The sequence below is a fragment of the Protomyctophum parallelum genome (assembly GCF_964188405.1).
Source record: "Protomyctophum parallelum genome assembly, chromosome: 5".
Lineage (NCBI taxonomy): Eukaryota > Metazoa > Chordata > Actinopteri > Myctophiformes > Myctophidae > Protomyctophum > Protomyctophum parallelum.
This window is the reverse complement of record NC_139702.1, coordinates 9,829,591-9,848,850: the sequence shown is the minus strand read 5'-3', so window position 1 is coordinate 9,848,850 and position 19,260 is coordinate 9,829,591. Positions and strand designations below refer to the sequence as shown.

The following is a 19,260-nucleotide window of genomic DNA, read 5'->3' as shown; positions in this document are numbered from 1 at the left end:
ACTGTATAAAGACATAATGTGTGTGTGTGTGTGTGTGTTCGCGCGCTACGTGTGCGTGTGGTACGCGTGTGTGTGTGTGGGAATTGGGAGAAAAAAATTACTTGGCATAAATAGAAAAATAACAATTTCTCCTGGTGACTAGTGTCTTGCTAAACCTTTTGGGGGGGAGAGACCGAGTTGTGGTCCGATGCACAAGAAGAACCTAATGAGATTTGACAAGATGATGGAACTTAATTGCAACTCGTTGATGGTTGTTTTGGGAATCAGTGAAGATGAGAGAGGGCCCGGTCTACGTCAAGTAGACCCTGAAAACAGCCAGGCACGTGCCGCTGTTGAGTTGACACAACAGAACATTTAGTCCCCGGGGGCCATAAACAACACCAAGCGATTATGCAAAGACGCTGCAAACCCCAGACAGATTGTTGTTTGGACAGAATAGGGACGGGGGGGTAAACCATTCTGTGATGATGATGATCCCGTTAGCCACATTGTTTAGACGTGCGACTCTGTGACAGAACACAAGTGGGCTGAACTAAAAGGTGGACGGTCACGGTTTGATCTAGTCCAGTCCAGTCCTTGTCATGCCAGGGTCAGTCTTTATGGAGGATGGGACGTTGTCAGAGATGTGCACCTGGTCTCCGAGGGAACAAGAGAACACGGAAAGCGGAGGGCTGTATTCTTAACGTCAGTGGAATATAAAAGCAGTGTAGGCCATCCCCTTTTTCCACAGCTGATGGCTATTGAGCTGATGATGGTAGCTGGTTATATCACAGACTGTGCGTGGGTATGTGGCTTCCTCCCTTTCTGCATGCCCTGAAGGAGGCCATAAAGGCCAAAGCATGTTGGCTTGTTTTTAAATTAGTTTCATAGATGAACTAGACCTTATATTAAAGATTCCCAAAACGTCCTTTGAACTTGAGTGCCTTGGTTGTTTCTTACCCATTTTGACCTGGGAACGATTCTATAAATGTCTTCTAATTTTCTGAATGTCAGTATTTCAATAGCTAAAGCATAACAATGCTAACACCAAAAGGGGTTCACGCCCAAAATGGGTTAAAGATTCCAAAACGTCCTTTGAACTCGAGTGCCTTGGTTGTTTCTTCTTAAGAGAGCACACATATTCCACAAAGTGTTCTAGACTGCTCATTGTCACAGAAACACAATCACAGAAAGGAAAACAAACATTGGAAAGGGCAGAATGAAACACAGGAGATGGGGGAGAAGGGCTTTACTGTCATCTAAATTGTAAAGGAGAGAGGACAACTTCTTACCAGATGCACAGTCTAGAATAGCTCCTATATATAGAATCCTATCTTCACATAATTGGTCCTCACTAAAGGCCCAAAATAAGTCTAGCCACTCCGTGTCACAGAGGCCTGTGTTATGACAACAGCATCAAAGGGGATTCTAACGTAGGAAACTACAGTCTTTTTACCTTTTAAATCTTGTTTTGTATGAGCAGCACCAGAGGGAGTACAGTACGAGTATGTGCTACCCGGCCTTTCTAATTGTCAGTTGGTACGAGCTGGCCCCTTTAGACCTGATCGTTATTGATTAGCGACATTAGCGCTGCCGCATAAAAGACCTTCCTGGCAAGACTCCATTTTGTCCTCTACTCTCCTCCCACTGCATTTAGCCCTGTCGTCTTGTCCATTTTGTCCTCTACTCTCCTCCCACTGCATTTAGCCCTGTCGTCTTGTCCATTTTGTCCTCTGCTCTCCTCCCACTGCATTTAGCCCTGTCGTCTTGTCCATTTTGTCCTCTACTCTCCTCCCACTGCATTTAGCCCCGTCGTCTTGTCCATTTTGTCCTCTACTCTCCTCCCACTGCATTTGGCCCCGTCGTCTTGTCCATTTTGTCCTCTACTCTCCTCCCACTGCATTTAGCCCTGTCGTCTTGTCCATTTTGTCCTCTACTCTCCTCCCACTGCATTTGGCCCTGTCGTCTTGTCCATTTTATCCTCTACTCTCCTCCCACTGCATTTAGCCCCGTCGTCTTGTCCATTTTGTCCTCTACTCTCCTTCCACTGCATTTAGCCCCGTCGTCTTGTCCATTTTGTCCTTTACTCTCCTCCCACTGCATTTAGCCCCGTCGTCTTGTCCATTTTGTCCTCTACTCTCCTTCCACTGCATTTAGCCCCGTCGTCTTGTCCATTTTGTCCTCTACTCTCCTCCCACTGCATTTAGCCCCGTCCTCTTGTCCATTTTGTCCTCTACTCTCCTCCCACTGCATTTAGCCCTGTCGTCTTGTCCATTTTGTCCTCTACTCTCCTCCCACTGCATTTAGCCCTGTCGTCTTGCAGGCCCGGCGATGACTCTGGCTACCCGCCGGTCCTGGTTCCGCAGACAGTCAGTGGTGGAAAATGTACTCAAATGTTTTACTCGGGTAAAAGTATCAATACTGCAATATAGATCTACTCCGTTACAATTAAAAGTCCAGAAATCTAAATGTACTTGAGTAAAAGTACAAAAGTATTGGCATCAAAATGCACTTAAAAGTACCACAATTAGAAAGTACTCACTATCACTATTTAAAACTTTCCCAAATGTATACAAATATTTTGAAACTAGCAGATCCATTCCACACGCTCACAATGGGTCGCATCGTGACGCAGTTTTCAAATGGCCGAAAATGACCGAACTCAAAATTGTACTTAAGTACAGTACTTAAAGTAGCCAACTTAGTTACAGTACTTTCCACCACTGAGACACTTAGTATTCATGGATGATGCTCTGACGCCGCAACACAAACCTTGTGATGCTGCTTTATGGGGGTCTGGTTAGAGTGTTCGGAGGCTGGTTGGACCGTCTAACAGAGGCTCCCAGTAAATCACGGTTGCTTCCATACCCCTCCATTCATACACTGGAACTATTCTCTCTCTCTCACGCGCACGCAGGGCATAGCTCTCTTTGTTTCGTTTCTGTTTTCCCCACTCAGCTCTAATTCCCTCCACACTCGTAGATCGGCGGGGATCAGTGTTAACTTTCTTGACTAAGACTAAAAGACTAAGGTTTTTGATATTTAGTCGTCTAAGACTAAAAGACTAAGCCTAAACAATTTCAGAAGACTGAATAGGACTAAGACTAAATGGTGTGAGAGAGAGGAGAGAGAGATAGTGTGAGTGTGAGTGTGAGTGTGAGTGTGAGTGTGAGTGTGAGTGTGAGTGTGAGTGTGAGTGTGAGTGTGAGTGTGAGTGTGAGTGTGAGTGTGAGTGTGAGAGTGAGAGTGAGAGTGAGAGTGAGAGTGAGAGAGAGAGAGAGAGAGAGAGAGAGAGAGAGAGACCAGAGATGCTAGTGGGTGCGAAGGCACTGCAGTACGTATGGAGGAGGGCCAGGCCGGGGAACACTGTTCCCTGTCACTACTGCAGTGTGGCTCAGCCTCTCAGATAGCGCGGCTGGCGTGCAGCCAAGCGATGATTACACGCGTATCAGTCACCGTGTTTGCTGATCTGACCAGATCTGGCCAAGGTCATCTGATAGGTCCTCCCGCTCTCCGATTGTCTCCCTCTCCCGATTGGCTCTCTTCCATGGCGGCCACATATCTCATAGAGTGACACGTCGCTGCGCTAAGAGTCACGGCTCCGGTGACAGAGGGTCAGGACAGATGTGCAAATCACACAGGCACGTGCACGAATACACACACACACACACAGATGTGATGATGAGCCACAGTGCCAGCTGCCACCGTGCATTTAGGGCTGCCAATACGCTGAACTGCTGGAATATCTAGCTTGCTTGGTGAACTAAATGTAATATATCTCACAGAATGTATGCTTATGTATGCTCCCCTGAGGAGAAAGAGGACTGCAGGGAGGGACGGGTGTATTTATAGGTAATTTAAGTCATGGCTGGAAACAGAACAGAAGCTAAACGTGTTTAGGACAGCATCCAGAGCCCATCCCTTCTCTGTCAGACTAGGCACCACAGAGGAATCTCCACCAGGAAAGGCACATTACATAATATTAACCACTTACACCCTATGTAAGTTGTTGCATGTTAATAGGCTACAGATCTGCTATTTTTGTGTTCGCTTATATTTTGTCAAATGTTCGCAGATTGAAGTGACATGCCCAGAATAGGGATGCTAGGGTTCATGTGATTAAGCCTAGTCAGCCATTTTGTTTGAAGTGGAAAGAAAAGTACAAGGATTACCAGCACCGGCTCATCCGTCAACATTCTCCTGAGTCATCACCAAAGTACTTAAAGGCATACATTTCCTGAATTTTTTGTTCTTCTGCTCTTCGGTGGGAGCCAATTGCAGTGGCTATCATTGCCTGAGCATACCAAACGAGTTTACCTTGCTTTAGGCTATTTATTTGCGCAGGGATAAAAATGAAAAATGACGGGAAAAGTGCTTGTTATCCTCATGTTATCTTATCTGTGGTTGAACGTGTGTGTGTTATCTCTCATCGTTCCATCTCAAAGCCCGGCTTAAGTACCATAATGCCCGCCAGCTTTAACCGGAGCACAGGATTGACCCCCCCCCCCCACAGCTCTCAGTAGCAACGTTGTGGAACACTCGATCAATACGAAAAGCTAAGGAGGGAGCCTCTAGCCCCCAGTAGGGATGAAGCCCCCGGAGCCTATAGCCCCCGGTAGGGGTGAAGCCCCCGGAGCCTATAGCCCCCGGTAGGGGTGAAGCCCCCGGAGCCTATAGCCCCCGGTAGGGATGAAGCCCCCGGAGCCTATAGCCCCCGGTAGGGGTGAAGCCCCCGGAGCCTATAGCCCCCGGTAGGGGTGAAGCCCCCGGAGCCTCTAGCCCCCGGTAGGGATGAAGCCCCCGGAGCCTATAGCCCCCGGTAGGGATGAAGCCCCCGGAGCCTATAGCCCCCAGTAGGGATGAAGCCCCCGGAGCCTATAGCCCCCGGTAGGGGTGAAGCCCCCGGAGCCTATAGCCCCCAGTAGGGATGAAGCCCCCGGAGCCTATAGCCCCCGGTAGGGGTGAAGCCCCCGGAGCCTATAGCCCCCAGTAGGGATGAAGCCCCCGGAGCCTATAGCCCCCAGTAGGGATGAAGCCCCCGGAGCCTATAGCCCCCAGTAGGGGTGAAGCCCCCGGAGCCTATAGCCCCCGGTAGGGGTGAAGCCCCCGGAGCCTATAGCCCCCGGTAGGGATGAAGCCCCCGGAGCCTATAGCCCCCGTAGGGATGAAGGATATTTGCTTTGGTCTCCCCAAGTTCTTCTCTAGGCACAACTCACTCCCATAACTACAGCCAAACTCAGAACCACTTGCTGTGCATAGTTACATATAATTCACATTTTAGATTTTGCGCATGTCGGTTACTGTATAGGTGAAAACTTTCAAAGTTGCAAACAGATTTTCTCAAGAGTTAGACAAAAAGATGACAAGCGACAAGCTAAGCTCACAACGTGTCTTGGAGCGCTGTGAGCTTCTACACTGGCTATTTCTGAATAGTTAAAGTACAAAAATAGAGCTTATACTAAGCAAAACAATGGAAGTGTTCCGTACAGCATGCTCTTGCTCATGGTATTCCACTTCTCATTTCTCTGTCCTGCGGGTCCCATACACAACCCGTCTGTGAAAACTGTGTCTACAGATACTGTAGAGAGATCTTGGGGGAAGATTTCTTTTTTTGGTGGGGGGGGGGGGGGGACAGGGAACATAAGCTGAGCCCGTAAATGATGAGTACAGATCCCTCAGATAAATGTGCTACATCTGCATGGTCTCTCTGCATTATATCCCAGCCTCTGCATTCTGTCCTCAGACCAAGAAGCAGATCAGTATGGAGTTGGGAAGAGAGATTATAGATTACAGCCACTGCAAAATTGGCTCAAACTCATCCTTCTGCTGAAGCTCCCTAAATCAACAGTAAACGCTGTCCTCTTCTGAGCCACAGATTAGAAGGTTTACAGTAACACGCAAACAAAGGAATTACCAGCGCCACAAAACATACGGCCGTATTTATAGGCACGGACAGCAAGCAATCAACGAATGTATGAAACATACATCTCTCCCCATGCCTTCGGCCTGGTGGAGACAATGAATGTTTCAGCACAAAGCCTTTTTCATCAGAGGGTATGCACGTATAATACCTGTTATTTTTGCTGCTTTTTAACCCATTCTGGACGGGAAACACTTTTGGGTTTTAAGCTTGTAGATCTGCCGTTTTTGAAAAATCGTGAAAATGTGGCGCAAATCTTTGAATTATATATTCTTCCAGAGCGAACGTTTTTAACTCAGATCTTTGCTTCTTGGGGGGTCCCTGAAACAACATATTTTCAGATGGACGTCGGTGGCCAATTACATATAAGTTTGGGGTTCCTTTGAGCACCACTGATACAGAAACATAGGTTTTTCAAAAAACTGTTAGGATTTAGAAGCCCTTTAAAAAAAAAATCAGCCTCAGGTCAAAATGGGTTAAATAGGGCTTACAGATACAATCCGTGAACAAAATCAAACGCATCGCCAGGCAGAGTACATGAATATAATAGATGTACATCTGCAAGGTGTCTCTCTTCCATAGAGAAAGTTAGAACCTGCTGTGCAGAAGGACACGCCATTCTGCGTGGGGGAAAAAATACACACACTAAGCTTTTTTCCAGCAGCTTCGCCGTGGAGGAACAGCACATACAGTACAGTACAGTACTGTATGCTGAAAATAGAAGCCAAACATTCTAAACTTGTCGGATGCTTTAGTCGGTCGTTTCAAATGCTTCCCATCTTTTGTCTCTGCCCTCGCAGTGTCTGCGACAGGGCTGACAACATGTTCCAGCGAGTTACCATTTCAAAACCCACTTAGAATGAAATGTAACCAGGGAAACTCCCCACTGTCAGGTGTAAAGGAGCAACTTGGACACTCAGGCATGAAGGAACCATGAGTTCAAGTCCGTTGCTCTCCCCTTGTCCCCCATATATGGGGACTAGGTTGGTGGAGGGTGTGTAGAGCCCAGGATCACATTAGATGATTGACACAGGGGTGAAAAATGGGTTACAAAATCGTGGGATAAAAAATATATAAAAAAATAGAATGAAATGTAAGACCAAATTCACCACCGAAATAAAAATAAAACCAAATAAAAGTGTTACATGGTGCTTTCTGCACTAGGAATTCAGTCCACTTAAACAGTTTGACTGTTTTACACGCTTAACCCGCATTTTAATCAACCCCCCTTCACTGCCGAGATTGTTGTATTACCTTTAGAGCATACGCTGAATTATTTGGGCTTTTAATCCGCGAAAATCCAGCAAAAAAAGCTCCCGTGGTTTGTTATGATCCGAGCGTATCATCCACCATCTTGGTGCACCCGGAAGACGCACACAAGACTCGTCTCAATGAGGCGTTGCACCCCATGCATTTCCATTGGCCTCAATTTCCCAGAAGCCCTAGCAGCCGACAGCATGTGACGATTTCCGGTTTCGTCATCAAAACGAAACCATCTATTCTCTATCTCCGCGACAAAGACGGATTTTCTTTTTATTTATTACAATACAGCGGATTAAACACATAGAACAAATGGCGGATATAGCGGGTTTGGCAGCGACATTAACCTGGAGTAATCCATTCCCGGCACGGAAACTGTTTTAAGGAAGCAGAATTCTCAGGCTGAGTGTAATGGTACTGACCACTTGGCCTGGGGGTTTACAGCACACAATTTAAGACACTTTAAGTCCCTTTCAGGGCCGGCTGAGGCCCTTATATAAAGCATTAGTGGTGCCAGTGGGACATAATGCAACTCTTACCTTCCCTGTGACAGCCGACCACACTTTGAGTGTGTTGTCGTCGGAGCCACTGACGATGCGGTTGCCACAGAACTGAAGGCAGGTGATCACGTGGTCATCGTGACCTTTCAGCACCTGGGGAGGAGGGGAGGGAGAGAGAGTCAGATAGACAGACTTTTTGCGTAACAATGATAAGGCTGCGATGCTTTCAACATCAAAGGCAGATGAGAGCGTGGCAAATGAGAACTTTAATCCATGATGTGTGCGGCGTATCGCCAAGTTCCTTGCGTGCAAACGACAAAAAAAAATAGTGGTGCGTTTTCACACACGTGCGGCCACAGACGTTTTTATCGTTTTATTAAATCGGACCATTATTTGAGCTCTCAACTAAGACTCTAGAGGACATCTAGTGACTGTACCTTAGTTTCAACACCATGGATGGTGGCTAGAAAAAGCAGTGGGCATAGTGTCTGTCTGCAAAGTGTACAGTTTGATGTGTTGCCGTATCAGAGAGACAAACAAGTGTGCAAACAACATTAGCATCTTGCTCCAGTAGAGCCAACGACAGGTAGTTCCTGTCCCCCGTTTTCATAAAAAAGAGAAAATCAAAGAGTGCCACAGACCAGTAACTGCATTCAAGGTGAAAAAGAGTACACACTGAAGTCCCTCTTCATAATTATTATACCTCAATGCTACACATGTTGCTACATTAAGTAAGCCTTGCCGAGCCATGAGGAGCCCCTTAGGGCAGGAGCCTATCTCCTGTTTCTGTAGCGTGAGGCAGGTTGATGTACAAGTACACCCCATGGACATGACGCTAGTATGTCGCAGAGGACTTACCCCCAATCCAACCCAGGGAGGCATTGGGGCCCATTTTCAGAGTCTTTGGTATGACCCGGCCTCCCAGTCTCAGGGCGGATACTCAAACCACAAGGCCACTGAGCTCAGTGACCTTGTGGTTGCTACATTAGCCATACATTAAACTCGGGATCTCTTCACTCTAAACATGGACTCCGCTGTTCCGTTGCTTTTAAGTGTGACGTAGCTACTGGCAGGTCCCTGCAGATAGCTACTTATGTCCTTTTTTTGCAATAATGAATAGTTATCAGCGCAGGAACTGACAAGCAGAACCGCAATTAAATTATTTTCATGGGTGCCCCACCGTGTATACTTGAATCTGGGATTGGGTTCCTAGTACTTGGAACTGAAATTTGGTAGTCAGCCCTACACGGCAGCGCGAGCGTCTGATCTGCATGCTGGCTCACATGCTGGCTCACAGGACTGTTGACTCAGCAAATGGCCGTGCACTCTGCACAGGCATGCGAGTGTGAAGAGCACAGCGGCCACGCCGCCACGGCTGGCAGTCCAGAAGGGCCCGCGGCCGTCGCAAAAATTAGCAACAAACCGTGAAGGCACATTAAGGGGGTTCATTCTAGCATACCCACCACCGGTCACGCTTCGTGGAATTGTACGCGAATTGGGCAGCTCACAGATGGGGTCCTTTAGTTCAATACAGATGGAAAAACGAGGCCATCTTCTCCTCTGGCACAATTGTAATTCCAAACCACACTGACCCACCGTCCAAACTTTCAACTTTCCATCAGTTCAACACTTCAGAGCCCGCGTCGGGCCGCCAGGCTGTCACTAATTCAAAGCCATGTGATGTCAGCTCTATAATAGCTTAGCAGCAGGCGGGCCGGCGAGGTGGAACGAGGGTGACCTTGGAGGGCATGATGACACAGACTTAAAGCGACTCTACCTTGGGTGATTTGAGGTCCCCTCTCCTCCAGTTGGTGTCTATCCGGTGCTGCCTGATGTAGGCACTCTTCCAGGGGCTGTGAGTGAAACCGGGCTTGACCACTTTCCTTTTCTTTAGAAGAAGAGGCTCGTCGATGCCTGAGGGGAGATGGAGGGAGAGAGAGAGAGAGAGAGAGAGAGAGAGAGAGAGAGAGGGTTGGGCAGAGTGAGTGTCTTTAAAGGAGAATTCCATGCTAGAATGCTTTCTTACCTTTCTTTGTAGTTGTTACGTCCCCACCAAAGAGGTCCAGGTGTTTTTTTGTGCAAAAACTCCTCATTGGTTATTTCCCCTACCATAAGCCCTAACTGAATTGCATTGCATTGCACGAGAATTTAATGGGGCTATGGGGTGTTGTGCTAATTTGCTTATTTCCATCGAAATAAGTAGTAAAGTGTGCTGATTATTTACATTATGAAGAGAGGATATATAGCCCCATTCAATTCAATGCAATTCATTTAGGGCTTATGGTAGGGGAAATAGCCAATAAGGAGCTTTTGCACAAAATAACACCTGGACCACTTTGGTGAGTACGTAACAACTACAAGGAAAGGTAAGAAAGCCTTCTAGTATGGAGTTCTACTTTAAGACTACAAGCTAGGGTGAAGCTTCCAAACAACGTATCCCATACTGCACCAGAGGATTGATCACAGATAGAAGCATTACATTGACTAGATAGGGTCATTCAAAAGTTGATTCTAGGAATTATTCTACAATGTTTATATATTTAGAATTAAGTTAAAGAATGTCAGTATTTTACAGAAACAGTAACTCACGGCAAGTTAGTTCTAGCGTGTTCCTACTCTATTCTACGAATAGAAACAACAAACGGTTTAATTCCACGAATTGAACCGTCGTTGTTCCAGAACATTCTGCAGGTGTGCATGGCCTCACCTTCTTCTCTGCACTTCTCCCTCCACAGCAGGTTGTCTTCCGCTAGGATACGCCAGTAGCGACATGTCTGGGCTGCCTGGAGCAGGTCCTTGGGCTCCAGGAATGACAGCACGTACAAAGCCAGCTGTTGAATGATGGAAAAGGATGGAAAACAAAGAAGGGAATAGAAAATTATTTACTGGGTTTTCACGGCTTTTCCAGTCGGGTTCTTAGTTACGTTTAAGACTCGCTCGTCCGTCCGTCCCCCCTTTCCCCGCTAAGTCCCACCTCAAACGACCCGGCACATTTCAAATCACCTGAAAACCCATCTGAGCGAGAGGTCTTTAGCAGGGACTCAGAACATTTCAAAGACTCTGGCTAATGGTCCAAAGGGACTGATTGCTTTTGGAATCGGTTACGTAAGACAGCGCTGAACGTCTCTGTTTCAGCTCTATCTTTACCACGGCCCTGAGGCCTGTCCTGGTGAAACTACAGCCACAGCAGCTCAGTCAGGGACAATGAGAGGGAATTATGAAAAGAAAATACAATGAATGCAGTTTTGCCGTTCTGTCAGGCTTGCACAGAGGGGATGGAACTAAATTCAAGGGTAGAGCTTAAGGCTCACCTTTTCACATACAGACACACTGATTGGTTTGGGAGTGAGGGGTACGATTGACACGATAGAGAAAAAATGACCTTCTTTTTAGGTCACACGCGTCCACCCTTCTCCACCCGCCCCAAACAGACAGGTTGTCAACAACCATCCCGACAGGGGCTATACTGAGCGGCGTGCTGCTGGCACTTTTGGAACCTCATGGTTTTCATTCTGACACCTCTGGGCCAACATTTGGTCTCATGTTGTCAGCTACGGTTTGATAAAGAGCAAACAAAACAAAACAGAACTAGATTGCCTGGTTCTCTGCAGTGCTGCACAGCCCCAGGAGGGAAAGGAACAGGACAAAAGTTGATGTAATACAGTATATATTACAGTACTGTACTGGGACGGACACACTCACAAAGCAGATTTATTGCGAACGCAGTGAGCCACTTACTATGACAGCAAGGGCTGAATGTCTGTGTGTGTGTCTGTCCCACTGTTACACCACCCGCCCGCCACCAGAGGGCGCAGCTGTAGCACACACACACACACACACACACACACACACACACACACACACACACACACACACACACACACACACACACGCACACGCGCACGCGCACACACACACACACACACACACACACACACACACGCACACACAACCACACACACACAAGCTGCGTTCGCTTCACGCGTTTGCGTGTCTTACTTGTATATTACAGTACTGTACTGGGACGGACACACTCACAAAGCAGATTTTGTGAGATCAGATCAAAATTCAAATCAAATCAACCTTCATATTATATTATAGCACATTTCACACAACCGTAGTTGACCGTATAGTGCTGATGGAGATGGAACGAGAATATAAAATCTTTGGTATTACCGATATGAACCATATGTCATATGTTATGGCCAGCACATCACAATGGGTGACACAAGGGATGTGTATACACATTAAACCTGGTGCTCCTATTTTGGCATCCCTGGCTGGTGTCCCCTTATTTTCCAAAAAAAGTAACAAAAGAATATCAGCTATTTGCTGAAGAATAAAGCAGGGCTTAACCCATTTTGAGCGGGAACCCCTTTTGGTGTTAGCATTGTTGCTTTAGCTATTGAAAAATAGCAGATCTACGGTGGCGCGCTACGAGCTTGTAGGTCTGCTATTTTAGAAAAATCGAAGAACGACTGACATAGAAACATAGCTTTTTCAGAAAACTGTCAGGATGTAGAAGATTTTTAGAATCTGATCTCAGGTCAAAATGGGGATAAACCCACTCCTTTTAGTGCAGATTACAGGTCATGTCAAGAAGTGCAGAAGTTCATCATCATTTACGACATGCACAAACTGCCGGGGGGAGCAAGGAAGGAGTATTGAGGGTTTTCGTTTTGTGACACGGAGGAACGCTCTTTTGGGAACACGTGAGCTAACTCTGGAGTTCTCTGGACAGCAGGAAAGGGGCCTCACCTCTTTGGGTTAGGGTTAGACGGTAGGAAAGGGGTTAGGGGTTAGGGTTAGACGGTAGGAAAGGGGTTAGGGGTTAGGGTTAGACGGTAGGAAAGGGGCCTCACCTCTTTGGGCAGCAGGGAGATGAAGTCTCGCTGAAACTGTGGCTCGATCACCTGCATCATGTGCTTGACTTGCGTGGGCTCGCAGCTGTCAATCAGCTCGTCCAGCGCCAGCAGCTTCTCTGGCCCGCTCCAGCTCTGCAACCGCACGGCAGGAGAGAAGGCCAGCGGGGGAGGGGGGAGGAAAAGATGGCGGAAAGAGAAGGAAAAAGATTCAGTATCAGTCCATTTTATTTCCACATCACAGATCACACACTTACAGGTGTGTGTATGTGTAGTGTGTGTGAGCTCTCCACATTGCAGCTACAGGAGTTAGAATAAGGTAGTGCTTATTCTACCTATTCTATCCACAGCTAAAGGATTGATAGTTAGGAACCAAATGGACCTGTCCTTTACGGGACTATAACTTTGAGAGTGTACAAATGGAACCAAATGGACCCTTATACAGGTTTGTTTGGTTCAATGTGTAGACTGGAACAGCGAAGAGAGAATAGAGAGGAAAGGAGCACACATACAGTCAGGTACCACAGAACAGGTCAAATAACAGGAAGGTAAACCCAAATGGCATAATTATACAAAGTCCTATATACAGTTCCATAAGGTGCATGATTAAAACATCTGCTGTGCGATACTGTAGCTGCGACTACGGAGGGCAGAAATGCTTCTCGTGTAGGTGGAAAACATCCAGCATTATAAAAAATTAAAAATAAAGACAGCAGCAGGTATATCAAATCCCAGTTTCATGTGGGCGGTTTAAGTGGCACTGCAACATGCCGTTTGGTGTCGTCAAGCCTGTTTTAGGTTTATCTATATGCATACTGTGAGCCGAGTGCCTTTGAACAGCAGTGTCGATTAATCCCAACGTGCGGCCGGCGGGCTCAGAGTGTAAACTATGTCTGTAAACAAGACGACGTGTTTGTGTGTTGAGTGCATTACACTCGCATCGCCCGAGTCATTGTGCCCTGAGGCACCTGTCCTTTCTCTGGCAGCAGCACACATTAAAGGGTCATTTACACATCAAGACCTGGCCTGCGTCGAAGCCAGGGCTCAAAGAAAGACATTACGTGCTGCAATTACTGGCTGAATATTCACATAGGGGGAAAGGGGAGGAAACCGTGTGGACGGTAGCCAACGGTTTGTTTTGGAAGCGTACCGAAATGCAACAGCGATTTACAGGCTTAGTGGGAGGGAATGGAAAATGTGGCGCATGCGAGCCACCTGTAATTCGGCAGTTAACGAGGCTCTTGCCAGAGGTGCTGGCTCTCCAGGTAATCAGGGGCTTCCAGAGAACTCCCTGCTGCTGGCTGCTGTGTGGAGGAGCAGCCAATTACTTCCATGCCTGTACTCTTACAGTATATACTGTATATTAGAACCTTGCTAAAAAACAGAAAGCCATCATCAAAAAAAAGAAGAAAAACAAAAAAAGAATAATATGCACATGCTGACATTTTTAATTTGTTCCAAAATCTCATGTGATTTTTCAACATTTCTTTCAAAAATAGACAAAATAAAATAGGTGGTTAAAATATTCCTGAATCTCATATGATTTTTCAACATTTCTTTCGAAAATAGACATTATAAAATAGGTGGTTAAAAGGACCTGGACCCGTTTCATCATCCATAAACAAAACAAATCAATTTGCCTGCCAAGTAACTCTACATTATTCATTTCCATATTCCTCCCCTTGCATTCCTTCCTCTGATTTGGCTGCAACCAATGCATATGTTATATGTTTTATTCAAACCAAGTCTCAACAGAATGGAGAGTAGGGGGGGGGGGGCTTATCACCACAGAGAGGTGTGCAGAGGATGCATTAACAAGGTCACAAGATCATCAAGTCCAACATGATTTTGACAGCAAAGTTTGATTTAGTTTTAGTCATAGTCTTTGGCATAAAACTCACATTTAGTCACCTAAAATGTTTTAGTGTTGGTCTAGTTTTAGTCGACTAAATATCATATGATGATAGTCAACTAAATCTACAGTTGATTTTGTCGATTTAACGCCAGATGTTACACTTGCATACTGAAAATAGCGCAACGTGTTGTGAGCTTGTAGATCTGCCATTGTAAGAGCGAGTGCAAAACCCAAGTGGAACCAAACATAAAATGATCTCTTCACCACTAGTCCCTCCCTAACATTTTTGTCTTGTTTTTTTTATTTCATGTCAGTATATTTAGTCTTAGTTTTAGTCATCATGGCATTTCTTTTTAATTTAGTTTTGATCACTGAAAAAAGGTAGTCGACAAACTGGTTTTCCACCACAGTTTTAGTCGACAAAATCAACACTGCAACACAGAAGCTGTGGTCGGCCAAAAGCAACATAGTCTTCCCACCATAAACGCATCAGTCTTAGGGTAGCGGAGGCACCTGATTGGATGATCTAGCCCCATCTTGCTCTCTCAGAAATAATCGTTGTGTACCAGCTCAGCGATAAGATAAGAGACCGGGAGGGTCAGGGTTCAAACCCCGGTCGAGTCACACCAAAGACAATAAAGAGAAAAAAAATGGCCCCCAATGCTTGGCACTCGGCATCATCAAGGGTTGGGACGGGGGGTTAAGTCCCTGTGACATACTAGGGTCACGTCCAGGGGGTTTTGTGCTTGTACAGCACAAGCCGCCTGGCGCTACGGAAACAGGAGATAGCCTCCTGACCTGTGGGTCACATGGCTCGGGGACAATTGGTTCCCAAGGCTACTTACTTACTAATTGCTGGCTTTGGACAGACGGAACACTGAAATCACTCCGAGCAACAATATGTCCCTGCCCGGGATACTGAATTCTACCAATTGCCATGACTTGTGACTGGCTGGCTGCTCTTTTATAAGGCTGTGTGTCCGCCAAAGCGTCCCCCACTCTATTTTGGGCAAATTCTCCAAAAGGTTAAGAAAATAACAGATCCACAAGATCACAAAGCATCACTAGCTATGTTATTCGCCGTACGACTAAATATATGCACATTAAACATTCCTACTTTACTCTCTGAATTCCTTTGTGATCAAACCCCCAACCAACCACTAACCCACACCAAAGGGTTCCACTGATTATTTGTATTTGTGACATTTTCCTTTCTTATGTCACATTTGATCAAACGTCAGCCAACACCCGTTGGATTTCCTCGTCCTTAAAGGCAAACATCAAACGCTGTTTTTGCAGGCGTGCTGATGTTTGGAGCTGCCTTTCTGCTCACATGCTACAGGGGGGCCTACAGGCTAAGACTGGACTGGGGAATGTGCAGAATGGCCTCTTCTGAACTGTAACAAAGACAAAATAATAACAGCATGGGCAGCTGTGGCCCGGTTCGAGTTGAAAACTAGGTCCCCTCCGGTCAGAATGAGTTTTCCACGTCAGACCCAGCCATTGCACGGTAGTGGTTTCGCGGCCTCCTCGGGATAAATAATAAGATTCACTATGGCAACCCCTTTATGTGCGACATCAAAGGGAAGCTAGTGGACGGACAAATATGCTCTGAGATGGCGTGCCATCTCTCGTTGTCACACACATGGAAGGAAGCCCTTAGCCCAGTAGGAGGTGGGCTCTTCTTGGCGGACATTCAAATCCCCTCAGGTTGGTTCTGGCAACAATGGACTGAACTGAAGAAGCACTGCTTCTGCTGCCTTACACACGGGACCCAACATGTACAGTACCCACTGTTTCTGCTGCCTACAAACAGGGGCCAACATGTACAGTACTCACTGCCTTACTGTTGTTCTGCTGCCTTACACACTGTGCCCAACATGTACAGTACCCACTGCCTTACTGTTGTTCTGCTGCCTTACACACGGGGCCCAACATGTACAGTACCCACTGCCTTACTGTCCAGCTCAGTGCTTCTTAAAGTGGTGGGGTCCCCATGGTGAATGATCGACAGTTTAGGAACAAAATGGACGCTCTATTCGTACAAACCCGGGGGTCCGTGGCCTAATGCAAAACTGGGGGTACTTTCAAAATGAAAAAAAGGTTGAGAATGATTCATCTAGCAGAACAGATAACTCTTTGAGTTATCTGCCTGTTGTCTAACAGAGATAACCTGACGTCTAAATGTCTAATGTCCTGCTTCACTATCTGCATGGGTGTAAATTGTCTGTACTGCTTTAATAGTTGGCTTGTCACTTCACCATGTCAAAGGAAACCCTCTGATTCAGAGTTGTAGGAAAGGAATCTTTGTCACAAACTGTGTCAGTGTGGCATCAATACATCGATAGAGCTAGAATAAAAGACAACATTTGAGCGGGTCTCTTTGTGTCTTTACAAACCCGAGCCTCTGATCCTAATCAACAGAAAGACATTTTACACGATCAGAAAAAGCTCCCAATTCTTTCACCAAGTGAGAGATGTGAGGAAAGGCTAGGCGGGATAAAGAAGGGTCGAGAGCTAAACCACTTAAAACCAGCTGGGAGCAAACGTACGCCTTGACATTTTGTCACATTTAAGAAGCCATTATGCAGTGCACAAGGCTTTGTAGTCAAAGAGCAAAGCCATCATTTCTTCCCATTTATTTGCTCAAAGATTACATTTAATTTATGATGGGCAGAAATGCTCTAGAAACAAAGCACGGAGTGCAACAGAATGTGTTACAGTCAGTGTGAGCCAAATCAAATTAAAAAAAGCTGTTGTTTTTTCCTGTTGTTTTTTAAAGGATTCATGAACTTGTGAACTACGTGAAAACAGATGCCGATGTTTAACTCTAGTACTTAGAGAGATGTTTTGGTAATGTTGCACTTTACAAGTGCCTAATCCAGTCTATTAACATAAACAAGTATGGTATTATGCAAGTAGCTGCATTATGCAGTACTGTAAGTACTTACTGAAAATCTCCCAAACTATGAGATTGTATAGTTGCACACTTGGAAGTGCATTAACAATTAGGGAGAATTCAATACAATATTAACAGATGCACTGTGAGGCTAAGGCAAAGTGTTAGAATATTTTTTAACTGCAATTGATTAATTTCCCTCTCTTCCTTAGCTTCTATTATATGGTCATCTCTTGCCTACAAGTTTCTTTCCCGATTTGTTTCTTTTTTTTTGTAAGTATTATAAGTCTATTCTCCCCTCAGGGATAGCGGGTGGGTGGGTGGGTATGTGTTATTGTCAGTTTTGTTTTGTCTTGGATGGTGTTGTTTTTGCTGTTTTTGTTTTGTTTTGTTCTGTTTTGTTTTTGTGCACTATGTTCCTTGTATGTCTTGTATTTAATTTTTTTTTGAAAAAACCCAATAAAAAAAAAAGAATTATTTGTAAGCATCTCCACACTATGTTCTAACCAAGAGCTTTCAAGATGTCCAGTTTTATATAAAGACACACAGCATAGTCCCCCTCTAACGCTAATACAGCACAGTACATATAGAATGAAATCAACCACTTAAACCCTTATATATATATCTTGTTGAGCAGTGTCCCCCAGGGCACGATACTTGGGCCTCCCACCTTTTCCCCACTCTAAACCAAATCTCTTTACTGAAAATTGCCATTTTCGTTCTTGATGAAGGTTGTCTTGGCAAATATAAATGTTTTACCCAATTCGACGTGGCCCGTCGTGAGCCCCTGCACGGCTACTTTCACAGAATGTTCTCCCCAGGATAGGAGACACTAGGCTTAACAGGTAGAACCACTTCCAATTCCACGCTACGGTGGCTATTGTAATGTGATGGTGGGACCAAAACAACAGGGCAGCAATTATCTTTGGAGACTAAGTGAACATTGATTGGATTTGAACATCTGCTTTTGGATGAGCTGTCGCTTTACGGGAGACGTTCTACGGGAGGAGGAGGAGGAGGAGGAGGAGGAGGAGGAGGAGGGATGTGCACCACACAGACATCAAAGAGGGCTTCAGCCCCTGCCCTTTTACCCGTCTGTAAAACAACTGCCCTCTCCTCCAGACCACGAATGCAGCATTTACTACATGGTGAAAGAAATGCAAATGCTCTCCATCTCCTTTCCATGCCTGTCTCCTGAACTCATTTGTTTCGAAATCCATGTCGTTACACCCATCTCCAGTAGATAACGCATTGTGAGCTTGTAGATCTGCTATTTTGGGCCAAAAGTGCCCTCCTATGGGATTTCAGCCCCTGCCTCTCTAACACTCTCTGCATGTGCCTGATGAGGAGGAGGAGGGAGGGGGAGGAGGAGGGGGGGGGGGGGGGGGAGCAGATAGAACAAAGAAGGCTGAGGTCAACTGGAGGCTAGGAAAGTCACCTGAAATGTCCGGAGCCATTCTTGGAGCCCGGTGGGCGGCTGGATGGAGGTGATCCGTCTCCGCTGCTGACCCTGGCCGTGGCCGTTCCGGATGTGGCCGAAGGTGGTGGGTGTGGCCGGGCAGGGGACGATCCCCGTCGGGCTGGAGGTGACAGGAGAAGAACGTTAAGGAACTGCAAAAATAGCACAAATATCACAGCGGAAACAACTCCAGCCGTTTGATAAGTAACCCTTGGTTGGGGAACATCTTGTGCCCTGATTTTGATTGATTGATTTAATATGTTATAGATTCCTATGGTATATGCCGTTAAAATCAAGGCAAATGCATGACACTGTGGTCATGATATAATATGGAATACGGTAGGTATGGCTGTGAACTTGTGTGAAGCCTTCTATTAAATACTTTGACGCGTGTCTGTGTCGTGTCTAAAACTATCCTACTAGTGTCTGTCCATCTGCAGGGTCATAACGCGCTGTGACTTGTGAGCTTGTTATTGTTATGCTATTTTCTGCACACACCATTGTAACGATTTAACCCATTCTGGAC

The 19,260-nt window shown here is 46.0% G+C and overlaps 1 protein-coding gene across 2 annotated transcripts in view; it reads right to left on the bottom strand.

Moving 5' to 3' along the window:
* LOC310858604 (F-box/WD repeat-containing protein 7-like) overlaps nucleotides 1–19,260 on the bottom strand; it is a 140,098-nt gene that overhangs the window by 28,762 nt on the left and 92,076 nt on the right. For both annotated transcript variants that reach the window (XM_083764787.1, XM_083764786.1), the window contains exons 3-7: nucleotides 18,714–18,855; nucleotides 12,522–12,656; nucleotides 10,367–10,490; nucleotides 9,437–9,573; nucleotides 7,699–7,812 (exon numbers count right to left, since the gene is read on the bottom strand). In XM_083764787.1, coding sequence (XP_083620913.1) covers nucleotides 7,699–7,812; nucleotides 9,437–9,573; nucleotides 10,367–10,490; nucleotides 12,522–12,656; nucleotides 18,714–18,855 — 652 coding nt within the window. The remainder of the gene's footprint in view (nucleotides 1–7,698; nucleotides 7,813–9,436; nucleotides 9,574–10,366; nucleotides 10,491–12,521; nucleotides 12,657–18,713; nucleotides 18,856–19,260) is intronic.